The sequence below is a fragment of the Kogia breviceps genome, chromosome 3 (assembly GCF_026419965.1).
Source record: "Kogia breviceps isolate mKogBre1 chromosome 3, mKogBre1 haplotype 1, whole genome shotgun sequence".
NCBI lineage: Eukaryota > Metazoa > Chordata > Mammalia > Artiodactyla > Physeteridae > Kogia > Kogia breviceps.
The window spans coordinates 28,196,279-28,214,850 of record NC_081312.1 but is presented as its reverse complement, the minus strand read 5'-3'; the positions used below and the strand labels follow the sequence as shown (position 1 = coordinate 28,214,850).

The 18,572-nt window shown below is 47.4% G+C and overlaps 1 protein-coding gene and 1 pseudogene across 1 annotated transcript; one reads left to right on the top strand and one right to left on the bottom strand.

Annotated features, from left to right (window-relative positions):
* Positions 1–440: 440 nt before the first annotated feature.
* LOC131751937 (BOS complex subunit TMEM147 pseudogene) lies at positions 441–1,089 on the bottom strand (annotated as a pseudogene).
* Positions 1,090–16,071: 14,982 nt separating this feature from the next.
* On the top strand, positions 16,072–18,213 carry VRTN (vertebrae development associated). The gene has a single exon (XM_059055813.2). The coding sequence runs from the start codon at positions 16,072–16,074 to the stop codon at positions 18,211–18,213; it is 2,142 nt and encodes a 713-aa protein (XP_058911796.1).
* Positions 18,214–18,572: the final 359 nt, after the last annotated feature.

The following is an 18,572-nucleotide window of genomic DNA, read 5'->3' as shown; positions in this document are numbered from 1 at the left end:
TTTACCAAAAGAATTCATTCTTGTGGTAAAAAATGCAAACAAAACTGAACTGTGCAAAGTAAAAAGGCCACCTTTTCCCACAAACAAGCTCACCAGGGTTTCCCCTGTTAGTCTGCTTTTTCTAAAGTCTTCTAGACTTCTTTCTACTCACTGAACATGTGTATATACATATCAATTTTGCAAAAGTAGGATCATTAACATATATTTTACTTTGAACTCCCTCTTTAACATGGTTATCTTTCCAGGGTGGTTCATGCAGATCTATTCACATATTAGGAGCAGATAACACAATTGACTACTTACCCCTCTCTTCTTAAAATATTCTCTCTGGGTTTTTCTTTCTGCCTTTTTTTTTTTTTTTTTGGAACTTTGCAAATACTGTTTACTTCACTGAAACCTGGAGATGGGGAAAAGATGTGTGAAAGTCTGGGACACCAAGCCTAGGAGTGCATATTGACAAGGGCGACATACAGGGCCAGGGTGCTGAGGGCCAGCAGTGCCATCCAGCTGCCTGGGGAACAGACGTGGATGAACATCTCCATGACAAAGGCCTTGTAGATGCTAAGGAACATCAATAGGAGGACTGCTGGCTGGAAAATGTGGTACAGGTCATAGCATGTGATCATCCACACCTGGGCAGATGTGATGACATAATGGACCAGACAGATGTTGGAGTCAATGCTCGTCTGGATGTATTTCCAGTCAAACTCAGTGCCCGAGCTCCGACCCAGAGGGGGATGTAGCAGGACATAATGAACTTGGCGGTGGCCCAGCCCAGGGTAGCAACCATGATCTTGTATTCCCCCTTGCCGGCATTCTGGGACATGACAAGGTTTAGGCCTATCAGGTCTGCCACAACCGCGCTGGCCTTCATGATCTCCCCAATGAAGTCATAGATGCCGCCTTCCCAGCTGGGAAAGAAATTGGCCAGGAACAGCATCTTGCACAGCTGCACGAACAGGTAGGTGACCCCGACCTGGACACACTTCCAGAAGATGCTGTACTCGGACAGCTTGCTGAACTTGTAGGTGATGAAGTAAGGGGGAAGTAGGCCAGGGCGAAGCAGTTCCCAAAGTGGAATAGTGTCATGGCGCCGGCTGCCCAGCCCGCCGGAGCGCGCCTCTCTACCTCGGAGGCCTGGCACCCACCTTCCTTCTGCCTCTTTTTTCTTTGCCTCTGGGTGACTCTAAAGTTTAGTCCCTTTTCTTTCTCCCTCCTTTTCCTTCTTCTTCTATTCCCTTGCCTCTAGAGCTTATCCATCTATATGCTAACAACTTCCAGACTTACTTCACTCTTTACCTGGAACACTGCAATTTTCTCTATTTTCAATTTGCTTTGTTGTTAGTTTTAAGCCTATTGGAGGATGTATATTTGCATTTGCTTATACTTACAAAAAGAAAGTCTGGAAGGAAACTAATGAAAGGGGTTACCTGTGTGTGGTGGTGGGGAGTGGAGGGAATTGAGAATAAACTAACCAAGATCAAAGGCACCAGGCTTGAGATTACAGAGTAATTGGGAGAACTTGGGTTTGGCCTGTGGTCTTGTCTCTCCTTTACGGATGAAATAGAGGTGACAGAAGAAATGTAATGAACTTGGCGGGGAGAGGACCACAAGGCCTTAAAACCTGGTCTGAGGCCTAGCTGTTCCAGTGGGGTACCTGTGCCTGTTTCCTTGGGGCAGGGGAGGGGTAAGCTATCCACAAGCCTTCTTCTCTGTCCAGGTGAATTCCCCAAGGGCAACTGCAAAGGCCCTGTAAATAAAGCAGGTGTCAATCTAATGACGTAGCCCATCCTTTGCAAGCTCTCCTCCTGGCTAAGGATAGGGTTGCCTGCCCTCTGCCTAAATGGGAATGCTGCCTAAATGGGAATGCTGCCTAAATGGGAATGCTGCCTAAATGGGAATGCTGCATGTGGCTAAGTTTCCTTTCCCTTCGCTTCCATAAAGTGATCCTCCCATCCGTCAAAAATAGATATTCAACCTTCCTATTACAAAACTTATCAAACACATCCAAACTGAGAGAATGGCATAATGAACCACCTTGAATGAATGGTAAAATGAATCCCTGATTCAATAATTATTGACATTTTGCCATATATGCTTTACCCTTTCTTTCTTCCTCCCTTCCTCCCTTTCTTTCTTTCTTTCTCTTCCTTTTTTTAAAAATCAGGTAACAAAAGATCAGTGTTTAATGGCAAACAGTCGGTGGGGGGCAGTTTTTCTTCTTTTCTTCAGATTTTTAAAGAGCAAATATCTAAAGTCCTACCATTTCAACCCTATATTCTTACAAACATATCTGAAAATTTAGGACCCTTTCTTACTATTATCACCTCTAACAAATTTAACATTAATTCCTTAGAATATTATTAATTCCTTAGATAATAATACCTAGTCTATATTCAAATTTACCACAAAATTAAATGATTTTAAAGCCATAAAGAGTGCCAGATCGGAGTTGCAAATGAAACCAGAAAAGCCAGCATCAGCCCAGCAGCCCTCTCAGCACAGGTCTCTGAGAAATGCTAGTGTCCAGGAGTGAGGGGCGTTCCTTGGGAAAAGCAAGTAATAGTAGCTCTTATTGAGCACTTACTGTGGACCCCCCTGGGCTATGGCTTCTGACTGGAAGAGATGACATTAGCTCTTTGTGTGTCTTCATAGTACTGAACATAATGCCTACATAGAGTAGACACTCAACTAATTGAGAAGCTAGAAAGTAGAGGAGCTGAGCTTCAGCTCAGGTTAGTCTGACCCAGAGTCTGAGTGGTCACCTGTCTTGGTAATCGCCAAGGGACTCTGATAGGGGTAGTAAAGGCCTGAGCCCGGGGTAGAGTCCTGGGCAAAGAGAGGGTAAAATCGTGGGGCGGAAGAAGAGAAAGGAACAAAGAAAGGAAGCCGGGAGATTATGATGTCATGGAATTAAAACTAGCAGCCATTGGATAAAGAGCCATGGTATACAGTGAACACAGGTATTTTTTCTGCTGTGGAATGAATGAGAAGCTTTTGAACCTCAACCCTCAAACTCTTGAGTCAGGTCCATGGACATCACTATGTACTCAGAGCTAGCCCAGGATCTGGCCCATACTAGGAGCTCAAATATCTGTTGAATGAATGACAGTGCGTGAGTGAATGTGTGAGTAAATGAATAACTGAATAAATGATGGACTAATATGTAAATTATTTAATAAGGCATTGAGTGGCTGCATTAATTGAATGACAAGTGGATGAATTCTTTAGATATCTATAGAAGGAGAATGAGGTGGGAAGACAGCTAAATCTAACAGCAGCAACATGTCCAGAGTATTTTATCATGAGACCTGTGCTAAGAACTTCATAAGCAGTTTTTCATTTAATTCTCAGAGCAAACTCTCCGGCACTATTATCATTCTTTTTTTTTTTTTTTTTGCGGTACGCGGGCCTCTCACTGTTGTGGCCTCTCCCGTTGCGGAGCACAGGCTCTGGACGTGCAGGCTCAGCGGCCATGGCTCACGGGCCTAGCGGCTCCGCGGACGGGGACACAAATCCGTGTCCCCTAACTTGTTCAAGGGCACATAGGCACAGAGCTGGAATTTCAACCCTGCCGTTACGCTCCAAAGCTCAGGCTTTTCACTATACAGTCAGTGTTCAATCAATAATTACTTCACTCAATACCGGACTTATTTTTTGTAGCTGATCCAAATACAGGTGAACCACCACTTATACAACCCCTGGAAAGCTGTAAATTTAAACACAGTCAATTACTTATCTCAGCTTATTATGTAAAGGAAGCTGTCCTATTGTATGCCCCTTTATAAGTGAAGGATTACCCTGAACTCATCTGCTTCCTAAATCTGAATTTTGTTCAAAGCAAGGTATATATTAACTAAAGATATCTACTTGTAGGAGTTGGTTTAATTATTGCTGGGAATCTGGGATTTTTAGTGTTTGGACACCTTACATGACCAGGCCCTTAATTTTGTGACACCACATCTTAATGGCTTAAATAAAGGTTGATTAAAATGTACCAAATCCAGGGCTTCCCTGGTGGCGCAGTGGTTGAGAGTATGCCTGCCAATGCAGGGGGCACGGGTTCGTGCCCTGGTCCGGGAGGATCCCACATGTCGCGGAGCGGCTGGGCCCGTGAGCCATGGCCGCTGAGGCTGCGCGTTCGGAGCCTGTGCTCCACAATGGGAGAGGCCACAACAGTGAGAGGCCCGCGTACCGCAAAAAAAAAAAAAAAAAAAAAAGTACCAAATCCAGAATCCATTAAAGACAAGATATGTTGTTCAATATATGTAAAAATAAGCAGATTTCTTCATGATAAAAAAACCACCGTAAGCCAAGTCCAATTATAAACCACAAACTCAGAAAAAAATATTTCTAGTTCCTGTCGTAGACCAAGGGCTGTCTTTATATAAAACTCTCTTTAATCAATAAGAAAAGGTGTATAACCAAATAGCAAAATGGGGCAAAGGATACTCACAGGAAAGGAAATATAAATGGCTCTTAAATGGCTGAAAAATGCTCTCCTTTACTCGTTATGAAAATTGTAAATTAAAACCACACTAAGAGACTAAGTTTTCACCTATTCGATTGGCAAAGATAAAAAAAAAAAAACGTGATCACACACTATGCTGGCTTAGGGGTAGGAAGACTACACTCATACTTTGTTTTGGGGGGGATAAACTGATACAACTTCTACGAAGAGAAACTTGGCAAAATCTATTTAAATTACTATATGCATACACTTTGAAGGTACAGTTACACCTATACATGTGCAAAATTATGTATGTGCAAGATTACCAGTCGTAGCATGGTTTAAGAGCAAAAGAAGGAAATGACCTTAAGGACCATCAATAGAGGACTGGATAGGGACTTCCTGGTGGTGCACTGGTTAAGAGTCTGCCTGCCAATGCAGGGGACATGGGTTCGATCCCTGGTCTGGGAAGATCTCACATGCCGCAGAGCAACTAAGCCCTTGTGCCACAACTACTGAGCCGGTGCTCTAGATCCTGTGAGCCACAACTACTGAGCCTGTGCACCTAGAGCCCGTGCTCCGCAACAAGAGAAGCCACCACAATGAGAAGCCCACGTGCACACTGCTACGAAGAGTAGACCCTGATTTCCGCAACTAGAGAAAGCCCATGTGCAGCAATGAAGACCTAACACAGCCAAATAAATAAATAACTTAAAAAAATAGAGGACTGGATAGTACATTATGTTCATTTATAAAATGGAGTTCATGCTACATCTAGACATGTGCTAATATATTTGCCACCATCCACATGAGTCTATAGAACATTTGAAATGTGTCTAGTTCTGAGATATGCTTTAAATGGAAAATGCACTCCGGATTTTGAAGACTTGGTACAAAAAAAATGAATGCGCTATCTCATTAATAATTTTTTACATTGATTTCCTGTCAAAATGATAATATTTCAGATATATTGGTTTAAATAAAATCTATTGTTAAAATTAATTTCACCTATTCCTTTTAACGTTTCAAATGTGGCTACTAGAAAGTGTAAAAGTAATGTGTGCCTGTCATTATTTTATTGAACAGTGGTGGTTCTGGGTAAAAAATTAAGTACAAAAAGCAAGGTGGGGGGCTTCCCTGGTGGCGCAGTGGTTAAGAATCTGCCTGCCAATGCAGGGGACACGGGTTCGAGCCCTGGTCTGGGAAGATCCCATATGCCACGGAGCAGCTAGGCCCGTGTGCCACAACTCCTGAGCCTGTGCATCTGGAGCCTGTGCTCCGCGACAGTGAGAGGTCCGCGCACCGCGATGAAGAGTGGCCCCCACTCGCCACAACTAGAGAAAGCCCTCGCACAGAAACGAAGACCCAACACAGCCAAAAATAAATAAATTAATTAAAAAAAATAATAAATAAATAAAATAAAATAAAAAGCAAGGTGGGGAGAATTCCCTGGTGGTGCAGTGGTTAAGAATCCGCCTGCCAATGCAGGGGACATGGGTTCAAGCCCTGGTCCAGGAAGATCCCATGTGCCGTGGAGCAACTAAGCCTGTGCACCACAACTACTGAGCCTGCGTGCCACAACTACTGAGCCTGTGCGCCACAACTACTAAGCCCGTGCACCTAGAGCCCATGCTCCGCAACAAAAGAAGCCACTGCAATGAGAAGCCTGCACACCACAATGAAGAGTAGCCCCCACTTGCCACAACTAGAGAAAGCCCCACGCGCAGCAACGAAGACCCAACGCAACCAAAAATAAATAAATTTATTTTAAAAAGCAAGGTACATAAGAGTAGTATATTACATTTGTTTTAAAGAAAGGACACAAGTGCTCTCTGAGAGAGTTGCTTCTTTATACATAATAGATCTCTGGCATGATACCTTAGAAAGGATGTTGGTTGCTTTTTTTCCCTTAATACCTCTCTTTTCTTTTCTTTTCTTTTTTTTTTTTTTTTCCCGGTATGCAGGCCTCTCACTGTTGTGGCCTCTCCCGTTGCGGAGCACAGGCTCCAGACGCGCAGGCACAGCAGCCACGGCTCACGGGCCCAGCTGCTCTGCGGCATGTGGGATCTTCCCAGACCAGGGCTCGAACCTGTGTCCCCTGCATTGGCAGGAGGATTCTTAACCACTGTGCCACCAGGAAAGCCCTCCCCTCCCTCATGAGCTTCCCTCCCATCCTCCCTATCCCACCCCTCTAGGTCATCGCAGAGCACCGAGCTGATCTCCCTGTGCTATGCTTCTGCTTCCCACCAGCCAACTATTTTACATTTGGTAGTGTATATACATTGATGCTACTCTCACTTTGCCCCAGCTTCGCCCTCCCACCCCATGTCATCAAGTCCATTCTCTATGTCTACCTCTTTATTCCTGCCCTCCTGCAACTAGGTTTATCAGTACCTTCTTTTTTTTTTTTAAGATTCCATATATATGCGTTAGCATATGGTATTTGTTTTTCTCTTTCTGACTTACTTCACTCTATATGACAGACTCTAGGTCCATCCACCCCACTACAAATAATAACTCAATTCCGTTTCTTTTTATGGCTGAGTAATATTGCACCGTATATATGTGCCACATCTTCATCCATTAATCTGTTGATGGACATTTAGGTTGGTTCCATGTCTTGGCTATTGTAAATAGTGCTGCAATGAACATTGTGGTGCATGTCTCTTTTTGAATTATGATATTGGTTGCTTCTGAAAAGAGAAACTGTAGAAAGGCAACAGGGCTGAAATTTGAATCTTGAATACTTTAGTAAATTCCTGAACCAATATTTACAAGCATTTTGAATAATATACAGTGGTATTGTGGTCCCTCCCTACTTCAGTCCCCCCAACCCCATCCGAAGACCCCCAGTGGATGCCTGAAACCACGGAGAGTACCGAACCCTATATGTACTATGTTTTTCCCTATACTAACTAGTTGGGTAGCGTCTACAGCGTGGACAGGCTGATGAGAAGGATGATTCACTCACTTCCCAGGTGGGACAGAGCCGGGGGATGAGAGATTTCATCACGTTACTCAGAACAGCAAGCAATTTGAAACTCATGAATGTTTGCTTCTGGAATTTTTCATTTAATATTTTTCCACTGCAGTTGACCACAGGTAACTGAAACCAAGGAAAGCAAAACTGCAGATAAGGAAGGACTACTGTATTATTATTTAGATATCATTTATATATATAATACATATGCACATATATATCAGTCAAAAGTAAAGTATTTAACACAGAATAAAAATATGCACAGAGAGACTAGAAAAATATACATGTGTATATGCACAGAAAAAGCTGAAAATATACAGAAAAAGAACTGGGCAGTTGTTTTTAGGTCTCATAATGAGGAGAATGGGTTTGGGACTAAAAGGGAGGACTGGCTCAATTTACTCTATTTTTTACTCTGTACCGTTTGGGTCTTTTGTAAAGACAAAGTTTAATTTGTATAGTCTAAGAAAAGAAACGAGATTAGAAAGAAATGTACCAAGATGTTCACAATAGCTATCTTTAGATAATGAGATTATAGGTGATTTTTCCTTCTTACTCCTTTACTTTTAAAATTCTCCCAATTATTCATTTTCCCAATTAGTCTATAAATAAGACTCTTACTTTGGTAATGGGAGCACCAACAAACCTTTTTATCACGAGGGCTTCTTTTTAAAAAATACTTTAAAAGATTCTATTAGCCTTTTAAAGAATTTTAAATTATCTTCATTGCCTTTATTAAATGATAGCAAATAATGCGGACTCCTTATAAAATGTCAAAAGACACAGAAAGCTATGTGGAAAGAAAAAGTATCTCGTAATTCCATCTCCTTCTTCAAAATCACCACTATTGTCTGAAACTTTTAAAATACTGCATCTGTATTAAGAACTTAAAAATAATTTCAAATTCACTGGAGAGCCTGAGAACTGGAATACACTTGCTCTGTGCCAAGCACAGTCCTGGAAAATGCTTACGTTTATCTTATTGAATCCACCCAGCAACTCTGGGGGTAAACGAACCCTCTGGCGTAAATGTTAGGACCCAGTAACCACTGAATCAGGGCTCTGAGGTTTAAACAATTGGTTGGCATTCAACTCCAAGTCCAAGAGGCATCTAAACCACTGCCTCAGGCGACTGCCATCGTGCTGGGTGGGGCTGGTGTGCTTAAAATGCAGGGACTGGACTCGAGTTCACTTCTGGTGGCCCCCTCATTCAGCTTTCCTGAGGATGGATGTTTGATAAAGGAGTTTTGACTTAGGTGATAAGTGTAGGGTTCACGATCGGCAGAGGAGAAGATGATTAGTGGAGCTGGGGCATAACCGACACTGGGGGGCATTTTACAGTGGTAGCGAGGGGTAAGGCGATAAAGAGGAGAGGTGGGTGGAACTGAAGCCCGGGAGAAGCTGTTAGCCCCAGCACTCCAAAGGGTTAAGGCTGGGCAGGAAAGCCCCTGGGGGGAGCTACCACCAAAGGCTGCAATCTGGCAGCCCTCACCTCCCCCACCAGCGGGGAACTGGACGGGCGGATAGGACTAGTTCCTCCGGGATTATCTGAGGCCTCTGGGCTGAGGTGAGCTGCGGGGAGGGACGGAAGCCCCAGGTACCACATGTCCTTACCTTCCTGCTGGGCTCAGAACACCAGGTGTCCTGGGATAGGTGCCCTGGCCCCAGGCAGAAGCATCTTTGGCCCAGGCCCACTTTGGGAGTGAGAGGTGTTGAGCCTCAAGCCTGGGGGATGCTCAGAGAAAGGTGGGCATGGAGGCCTTTCTGGAAGGGAAGGGGGCCTGCACCAAGGTGGGGGCAGTGAGTTCTCCAGCCTCCCTGTCTCTTGGGGGCCAGGGATGGGGGAGCTGCCTCAGGAAGAGATGCATCTTGGAGGTAGAGAGCCCCAAGTCCTCTAACCAATCACCCAAGGCTAGTTTCCCAGCTCCAGCTTCGCTCTCGCCCCCCCTCCCCCTCTTATCCTGGCCACAGACTTTCCTTAGGTCTTTCTATCTAAACCTCCTCCCCTCCCTTTCCCCTCCCCCCAAATTCTTTGGAAATCTTTCGACTTTCTTTCAAGTTTTCCCTGGGTAGTTTGGGGTCCGTTTCAGAGCTAGGTCAGGGCGCTTTAACACCCACAGCTGGGTAGAGTGGACGAGACAATAGCTGCTATCACTTTACCATTGGAAGTGACCCCCGAATTTGCACTTCTTTCATCTTGGGACCAGAGCACTTGAGGGTGGGCGATTTCCTGGGGGGAGTGGCTTAAGCCGCTTCTCCACCGGCCAGTTGGCTGTAGACGGTCCATGCTCAATGGTCCACCACAGATATGAAACCAGTTCTGGAGTGAGAGTGGCGCTCAGCTGGGGACACTGCCCACAGGGTGACTTAAATGTCCCAAGCTGGAAGGTGGAGAGAGAAGCGGACGCCCCCTGGGCTCTGGGCCACCCTCGAGGTCAGTAAACTAGGAAGTTTCCTCAAAATTAGGAAGGGTGGGTGCTTCGACCAGTTTGGAGACCCCAGGGGAACGAGGGGGTGGCCTTGGGACACTAAAGGGCTCAAGGGTCATAGAGTGACTCTGAAGATGCCGCGTGCGCGCGTGCGTGCGCGCGTGTGTGTGTGTGTGTGTGTGTGTGTGTGTGTGTGTGTGTGGAGAGGAGAAGCATTGTTTCAAGTTCTCCTTCTCCCCACCCCCACCTCCAGCCCCTTCCCCATCCCCACCCCCCCACCCCCTCTCACCCGCCTATCTCCCCTCCCCACCCTACACAATGGTCTGGCCTTAGCCCCTCCCCAGACTCCCGGTGTTTCCCCAGTTGGGTCCCTTGTCTCAGATACCCCCTGCCACCCAGCTCTCTCCCCAGCTATCCAGGGCCTCCTGGCGGCTTGCTCCGCTTCCCCTCGTGGGCCTCGCTGCCCATTCTCCTTCCCTTCCAGGCGCGTGGTCCCCTAGAGCTACTCAGCTTGGGAACTACCAAGGCATGATTGACGGGGTGCCCCCAGGCCCTCCTGATGCCCTTGGTTGGTGGGAGGTTCCTTGGGAAGTCACAGTCAAGGGACTTGCCTGCCACCAGCCAGGACCTGTGGCCGCCCATGCCCCGCGAGGCCTCCTGGCCACCGGGGAAGAAGCCAAGATGGCTGGCGCTCCCTGGAGCCAGGGGTGCAGCCCGGGCAGCTGGGCCGGCATGACTGGGGGACTGGAGGGCAAGGCCAGAGAGGTGTGGAGCCAGGCCGGGTGAGATGCCAGCCGTGCCTCCACGGTCTTGGGCAGTCTTACTGAGGGCTGAGGCCAGTGTGGCCCTCCCTCATGCTTGTAGGGCCTGGCTGGCTATTGAGACTGCAGGGCCTGCTTTATGAGGGTTGGGGAGAACACGGGGTCCTTGGTGAGCGAAAGCGGAGCCCAGGATGAGCCTGGCAGGGAGGGTGTTTGTTCTAGAGGCCAGAGACTTACCAACACTGTCAGCAGATCCTTTGGCCCTTTCTTCCCTTGTCCTGCCCAGAGCGCTGGCTCAACCCTTTTCAAATGCAAGGGACAGAGGCCAGACCTGGGCCCTGAGACCCCATCTGCTTGAAATAAGGAGACTGGGGGAGGAGGAAAGCGGGCCTTGGTGAAGGTGAGGCTTTGAACTGCCTGCAGAGTTGCCCGTGTCCATTCATTCTTTCCTGGGCTCCAGAGCCCTCTTAGGTGCCAAGATGCTGGCTGGATGCTTTCTGGATGTCCTATTTCCTCCCTCCCAACCTCAAGCCGGGGAGCCTGTGTCGCCTTGAGGGGCCCTGCCTCCTCGGTTTCATGTTTTTTCAGGTCCCTTCTAAGAGTGGTTTGGGCCAGGGGAGGCCAGCTGGGCAAGACCCCTAGATTAGCTCTCACTTTCTGCACCTTATTCCACGAATGCACCTGGTAATTGTCAGATCTGCTTTGCATTGCGTTTCCAGGGAGCCATCACCAAAAAGACTGTTGCACCTGAACCCCATCAACTGATTGTCTACTTAAGTATGATTAGCTTCCCCATACGGCCTCCGGCCTTTTCCCGCTGCCCCATTCTCTCCTGGTCCAGACCCACCTGAGTTGGCGCGAGGTGCAGAGCCTCTCCAGGGAGCTACTTTCTCTCAGCAAGCTTTTGAGGAAAAAAGAAGTAGGGTATTACCTACTCACGTCTCCTCTTACCTCTTTGGGGAAGAGGAAGGAATGAGTTAGGGTGGGGTGGGGTGGGACTGGGATGGGAAGAGTAGGTAGGGTGGGACAGGGAAGGGGAGGGAGGAGGGGGGGGTTTGCACAGGAAGACGTGTGGTCTATCTGGACGTGTTGGCAGGTATCTGGATACTACAGCAGGAATTCAGGCAAGTCAACTTTACCTTTCTGGACCTCAATTTCCTTATCTGTAAAATGGCCAGCTTTGTCTCGAAGCCCCAAGAATCCATGTGTTTCTGCATCCTTTGGATAATGAGCATTTTGGGCCCTGTATTTCCCTGTATGGTGGAATTACAGGGGTTAGGAGGGGAGCTCTGGAGTCAGAGTGCTTAGGTTTTGTAGTTTTAATAGCTTGTGGTCTTTGGAGTGTTATTTAACCCCCAAGCCTCCATTTCTCTATGTGTGAACTAGAAGTAGCTATCCTAGTGAAGGTGCAGGTGTGATGGAGTTGTAATTCATGTAGAAGGAAAGTGAGAACCACATATAAATATTACCTCTGAAAAGCCCGAAGTCCAAACGCTCACCCAATGCAAAGCCCACAGAAACTTGTAATCGTTTAAGGGAACATTGTGCCCTGCTCCTTGTGTGGAATGGCAGGAAGAATCACCCACACAATTTAAATTAATTATCCCGTCTTATTTTTTTTGAGATTTTGGTTGAATTACCTAAATGTACCTAGTAAGCAGTAGGTGACTGGTGGTTATTTTCATAGTTTTGTTTGCGAAGTATCTAGCAGAGCAGAGCTCTCATTTATATGCATCTGTATAGCAGCGTTTACAAGTGACTTGCAAGGAAAACAAAATACCAGCATCTTTGTTGTCTGCCAGAATGAAAAAGCTCTTCTGTGTATACAGTTTGTTCCTCAGCACTCAATTTTTTATTGCATACGGAAGTGCTCTCTGTGAAGTTTATCTCCTGAGTCCAAAAAACTAACAGTTTTTTAAAAAGTAAATATGAAGTATATAAAAGATGAACAGATTAAAAGCCCAATTCCAGGGTCAGATAATGTGGGACAAATAGAAATCTGGTGAGAGGTTAGACCAGGTTTGTTACAATAAATACATTTAAAAAAAATATCTACAAGCAAGAAATTTTTATCCAAAGGTGATTCTGATTACCAGTTTGTAAAAAGCTTTCTTTTTTATGGTTACCAAGTAAAATTCTGGTGGTAAACCTTTGGTTCTTTAAAAACTTTCTTTCAACTTTACTGAACCATAATTTACACCCAAATGCCTCCCTTGTAAGAGCGCAAAACCCTTTCCTTTTAGGTGTGCAGTTTGAGGAGTTGACAAATGTATACACCCAAACACAGTTTTTAAACCTAAGGCTAATCTAAAGGAATTTATTAAAATCTGAGAACAAAGATCTGAGAAAGGGTAATGGTCTCCTTTTTAATTTAAAAACAGTGTCCACAAAGGAATATTACTCTGCTTTGCAACACAACACAGAAAACCTACCAGTAATTAGGATGATTAGTTTGAATTGAAAGGTGGCTGGCATTTTAAACTGGAGTAGATGAATCACAGGCCCTAAAGAGCATCTGGTTTCAGCTACTGGCTGCACCACTTATGAGGTCTGGGGCAAATTGGGCAAATGAGCCTAAATTTGATTGTCTCAGTTTCTTCACCTGTAAATTGGGGATAATGGTAGTACCCACCTTAAAGTTCCGCTGCCAGGATTAGGAAAGTGCATGGCAAATAGTAAACCTTAGTTATTAGATCTATGTCAGCACAGTGGCTAGGCTGCTGCTACCTCTTTGAAAAGACTAACTTTATCCCAGGGCAGCAGTTCTCAAATGTTTTGGTCTTAGGACACGTGTATGCTGTTAAAAATTGAAGACCCTGAAGAGCTTTTGTTTATATAGGTTACATCTGTCAACATGTTACATTCAAAATTAAAATTTAGACATTTAGAAAAGATTTCTTTATTAAAAAAGAACAAATCTGTTACCTAGTAACAAATAATAATTTTTGTGAAAAATAACTTTTCCAGAACAAAAAATATTTAGTGAGAACAGTGCATCTTTAACATTTTTCAACTCTGTAATATCCGGTTATCAGAAGACAAGTAGATTCTTATCTGTCTCTACGTTCAATCTGTTGTGATACATTATTTTGGTAGAAGTACATGAAGAAAATCCAACTTCAGACACATAGATGGACAGAGGAAGAGTATTTTTTTTTTCTTTGTCTTTGCCACCACGGGGCTTGCAGGATCTTAGTTCCCCAACCAGGGTATCGATTCTGGGCCACGGCAGTGAAAGTGTGAAGTCCTAACCACTGGCCTGCCAGAGAATTCCCAGAGGAAGTGTATTTTGGTAGCATTTTCAGTGGATATTCTTTGACAACTACACCAAAACTCGACAGGTGGTAGTTCCTCAAAGCTTAGTTATAATGCAGAATCTGAAATAATATTCAGGAACTTTTGTACTGTATTATATTAAAAATCCATTGCTTTCTTTTATACTTTGAATGGATTTTTTTTTTTTTTTTTTTTTTCCAGTACGTGGGCCTCTCACTGTTGTGGCCTCTCCCGTTGCGGAGCACAGGCTCCGGACGTGCAGGCTCAGCGGCCATGGCTCACGGGCCCAGCCGCTCCGCGGCATGTGGGATCTTCCCGGACCGGGGCATGAACCCGTGTCCCCTGCATCGGCAGGCGGACTCTCAACTGCTGCGCCACCAGGGAAGCCCTTGAATGGATCTTTTACCCGTGCCATCCCATTGGTTATTTGGGAAATACAGTTCACTGAGTGATGCAAATCTTCAAATGTTGAACATTCCATTATATAGTATAAAAAGTTACATGTGTTAGTGCAAATCTTCAAATGTTGAACATTCCATTATGTAGTATAAAAAGTTACATGTGTTAGTGTCACCACTGGTCCCATCAGGAAAATCTTTAAGTATTGGGAAGCTGTCAAGCTCACTGTAGTGGATACAAGTTTTCCAAAATTCTAATTTTCAAATGAAAGCTCAAATATTTTCACTGGCCATAAACAGTAGTAGTTTTCCTTGAAGTGACAGCCTCACCTTATTCATTTTTGAGAAAATGTCTGTTAAATATATCCAAGTCTAAATGACTAATGCCACTCAATTTTTCTTTCAAATAAAAATGGTATTCCATGAAAAAGTGGCTAGTTCATCATGCAACCCAAACAATTGTCACTCATTCATTATGCACCAGTGTGCAGCAGAAATCCTCCATGAGGACTCCCCATTTTGTCACTTCAAACATTGAAGTCATGTATTTAAGGGTTATGATTTTAAAAAATAATTGCTGCTGTAACAAGGACATTTTGGAGTGATACTAGCTTTCTTTTTCCCAACTGTGGCTACATGATGGGGTAGAACACAGTGATTTCTAGTTTAATTCATGCTGAGGTACTAGCTGTACTCCAATGTTAACACAATGAAAAAGGCAAATCATATCTTAGTGTTGTTATCTTAGTATTATTATGAAAACAGTTTAACTTGCAGCCCCTCAGAAAGTCTCAGAGAACCCCAAGGGTCCATGGACCATACTTTTTTTTTTTTTTTTTTTGGCTGCGCTGGGTCTTCGTTGCTGCGCGCGGGCTTTCTCTTGTGGTGAGCGGGGGCTACTCTTCATTGCGATGCCAGCTTCTCGTTGCAGTGGCTTCTCTTGTTGCGGAGCACGGGCTCTAGGCACACGGGTTCAGTAGTTGTGGCTCGCGGGCTCTAGAGCGCAGGCTCAGTAGTTGTGGCGCATGGGCTTAGTTGCTCTGCGGCATGTGAAATCTTCCAGGACCAGGGCTCGAACCCGTGTCCCCTGCATTGACAGGCGGATTCTCAACCACTGCACCACCAGGGAAGTCCCCATGGACCATTCTTTGAGAATCACTGTTTTAGGAAAAAGGAGACCAATTTAGGCTATGTGTGATTGTCTTTAACAGGTGCAGAGGTATAGCTTTTATACCTGCATTATATAATATGTATAGTACAGATAATACTCTAATATGTAATAGCTAATGCTTCTTTAGTACTTTACTATGTGCCAGGCACTTTTCTAAGGATGAATATATATATGTGTATATACATACACACATGTATACATATATGTATACATATGTGTGTGTACGCTTATAAATATGCATTTATATATCTCCGTCCTTTACTTTCATTGTCTCATTTATATCCACAACAATCCTATAAGGTAGATACTTTTATTATTGTCCCCATTTTAACAGAAAAGGAACCAGAAACAGAGAGGTTGAGTGACTTGCTCAAGCTAGTATCAGAACCGGGATTCAAATCCATTCTCCAAGGCCAAGCTCTTCCTTTGTACCACTGAGTAATTAAACAAACCCCAGGAGGCACGTAGCCATTACGTGCTATGGGGGGATGGGAATAGATAGGCGCTATCTTGAGGGAGAAGGCAGAGGAGTGGATAAGGCGCCATTGCTGGGTATCATCTGGGTGCCTTGGCTGACCTCTGCCCTCTCTCCTTTGCCCTGGTAGGATGACATCCCGGGAGCAGCTGGTGCAGCAGGTGCTGCAGGAGCTGCAGGAGGCAGTGGAGTCCGAGGGCCTGGAGGGTCTCGTTGGTGCTGCTCTGGAGGCCAAGCAGGTCCTGTCTTCCTTCGCTCTCCCCACCGGCCGGGAGGGAGGCCCTGGCCCCCAGGTGCTGGAGGTGGACTCAGTGGCCCTGAGCCTGTACCCAGAGGATGCTCCCCGGAACATGTTGCCGCTGGTGTGCAAGGGCGAGGGCAGCCTGCTGTTCGAGGCGGCCAGCATGCTGCTGTGGGGCGACGCTGGCCTCAGCCTGGAGCTGCGGGCCCGCACGGTGGTGGAGATGCTGCTGCACCGGCACTACTACCTCCAGGGCATGATTGACTCCAAGGTGATGCTGCAGGCCGTGCGCTATTCCCTGTGCTCTGAGGAGTCCCCGGAGATGACCAGCCTGCCGTCCGCCACGCTGGAGGCCATCTTTGATGCGGACGTCAAGGCCACCTGCTTTCCTAGCAGCTTCTCCAACGTGTGGCACTTGTACGCCCTCGCCTCGGTCCTTCAGCGCAACATCTACTCCATTTACCCCTTGCGCAACCTCAAGATCCGGCCGTACTTTAACCGCGTCATCCGGCCCCGCCGCTGCGACCACATGCCCGCCACGCTGCACATCATGTGGGCTGGCCAGCCCCTCACCAGCCAGCTCTTCCGCCACCAGTACTTTGCCCCCGTGGTGGGGCTGGAGGAGGTGGAGGCTGAAAGTGCCAGCCCCGGCCTGGCCCCGACTCCTGCTGCCCTGGCCCCACTGCCCCCGCCCGCCAAGACCCTGGAGCTGCTCAACCGGGAACCTGGCCTCAGCTACTCCCACCTCGGAGGGCACTATAGCGTCACCAAGAGCACCTTCTACCGCTGGCGGCGGCAGTCCCAGGAGCACCGGCAGAGGGTGGCCACCCGCTTCTCGGCCAAGCACTTCCTGCGGGACAGCTTCCACCGCGGGGCTGTTGTGCCGCTGCAGCAGTTCCTCCGGCGGTTCCCCGAGGTCTCCCGCTCCACCTATTATGCCTGGAAGCACGAGCTCTTGGGCTCTGTCGCCTGCCGGGCCCTGGTCCCTAAGGAGGAGCTGGCCATGGAGGAGCTGGAGAAGCTGCCAGAGGAACAGGTTGCCAAGGGGCTGGGGTGCTCCTCGTCGGCCATGTCAAGCCCTGGAATGGTCTTAATGCAGCGGGCCAAGTTGTACCTGGAGCACTGCATCTCCCTGAATACGCTGGTACCCTATCGCTGCTTCAAACGCAGGTTCCCCGGCATCTCCCGGTCCACCTACTACAATTGGCGCCGAAAGGCTCTCCGAAGGAACCCCAGCTTCAAGCCTGCGCCCGCCCTCTCGGTAGTCGGGGCTTCCCAGCCAGCATCTGTTGGGGAAAAGGCCTTGTTCCCTTGGAAGGGTGAGGCAGGAGAAGGGGCAGGGAAAGCAACGGGTGGGGAATCACCTGCCCCCCGGGAGTTCCTACCCCTGAGGATGCCCCTGTCCCGTTGGCAGAGGCGCCTGCGCAGCGCAGCCCGCAAGCAGGTGCTCAGTGGGCACCTCCCCTTCTGTCGCTTCCGCCTCCGCTACCCGAGCCTGTCTCCCTCCACCTTTTGGGTCTGGAAGAGTCTTGCCCGGGGCTGGCCCAGAAGTCTGTCCCAGCTCCAGATACAGGCCCCCAGCTTGGGCGAAGGGGGCATGAAGGAGGAGGAGGAGAAACGGGAGAAAGAAGCTGGCAGGAATGTGACAGCTGCCATGGCCCCACCTGCAGGGACCCTGCAGATGGCAGCTTCTCCAGGAGAGGATCCAGGGAAGGCCCAGGGAGGGCCTTCCAGAGAAGGGGCCCCGCAAGAGGGGGCCACGGCCCAGGGCCGGCCCCCCAGTGGGTCCCTGTCCAGCCACCCTGTGGTGGCAGCAACGGCAGGTGGCAGGGACGGCCAGGTGCTGGTGATGGACATGCTCGCCACCACGAAGTTCAAGGCCCAGGCCAAGCTGTTCCTGCAGAAGCGCTTCCAGTCCAAGAGCTTCCCCTCCTACAAGGAGTTCAGTGCCCTCTTCCCCCTCACCGCCCGCTCTACCTACTACATGTGGAAGCGTGCCCTCTACGATGGCCTCACCCTGGTGGATGGCTGACGGGGAGGTATGAAAGGGGCTGGGAGGAAGGAGGACCACTTTGGAGAAGGTCAGAGACCTGAGTTGCCCCCCTCCTGGCTTGGCCAGGATCCCTTTTGCTCTCACAGCATCGACCCTGAATCTAAGGGCAGCTTCGTGTTGTTTCCCAGCTCCAGGGCAGAGAGAGCCAGAGATCAGCCATCTGGCCCCCTGCAGAGAGCTACAGGACCGGAGATATTCTCTTCAGTTGTTTACCATTCTTATTTTTATTATTGTGTCTTGGTTTTAGTCTTTTGTTTTGATTTAAGTGCGTTGGCTGGGCCCCCTTGCTGGTGTTGGAAGCTGTATGTATGTGGGGACCCGAAGCAGGGTTGGTTAGC

Coding starts and splice junctions, on each gene's coding strand:
- VRTN (XM_059055813.2), top strand. CDS start 16,072: ATGACATCCCGGGAGCAGCTGGTGCAGCAGGTGCTGCAGGAGCTGCAG.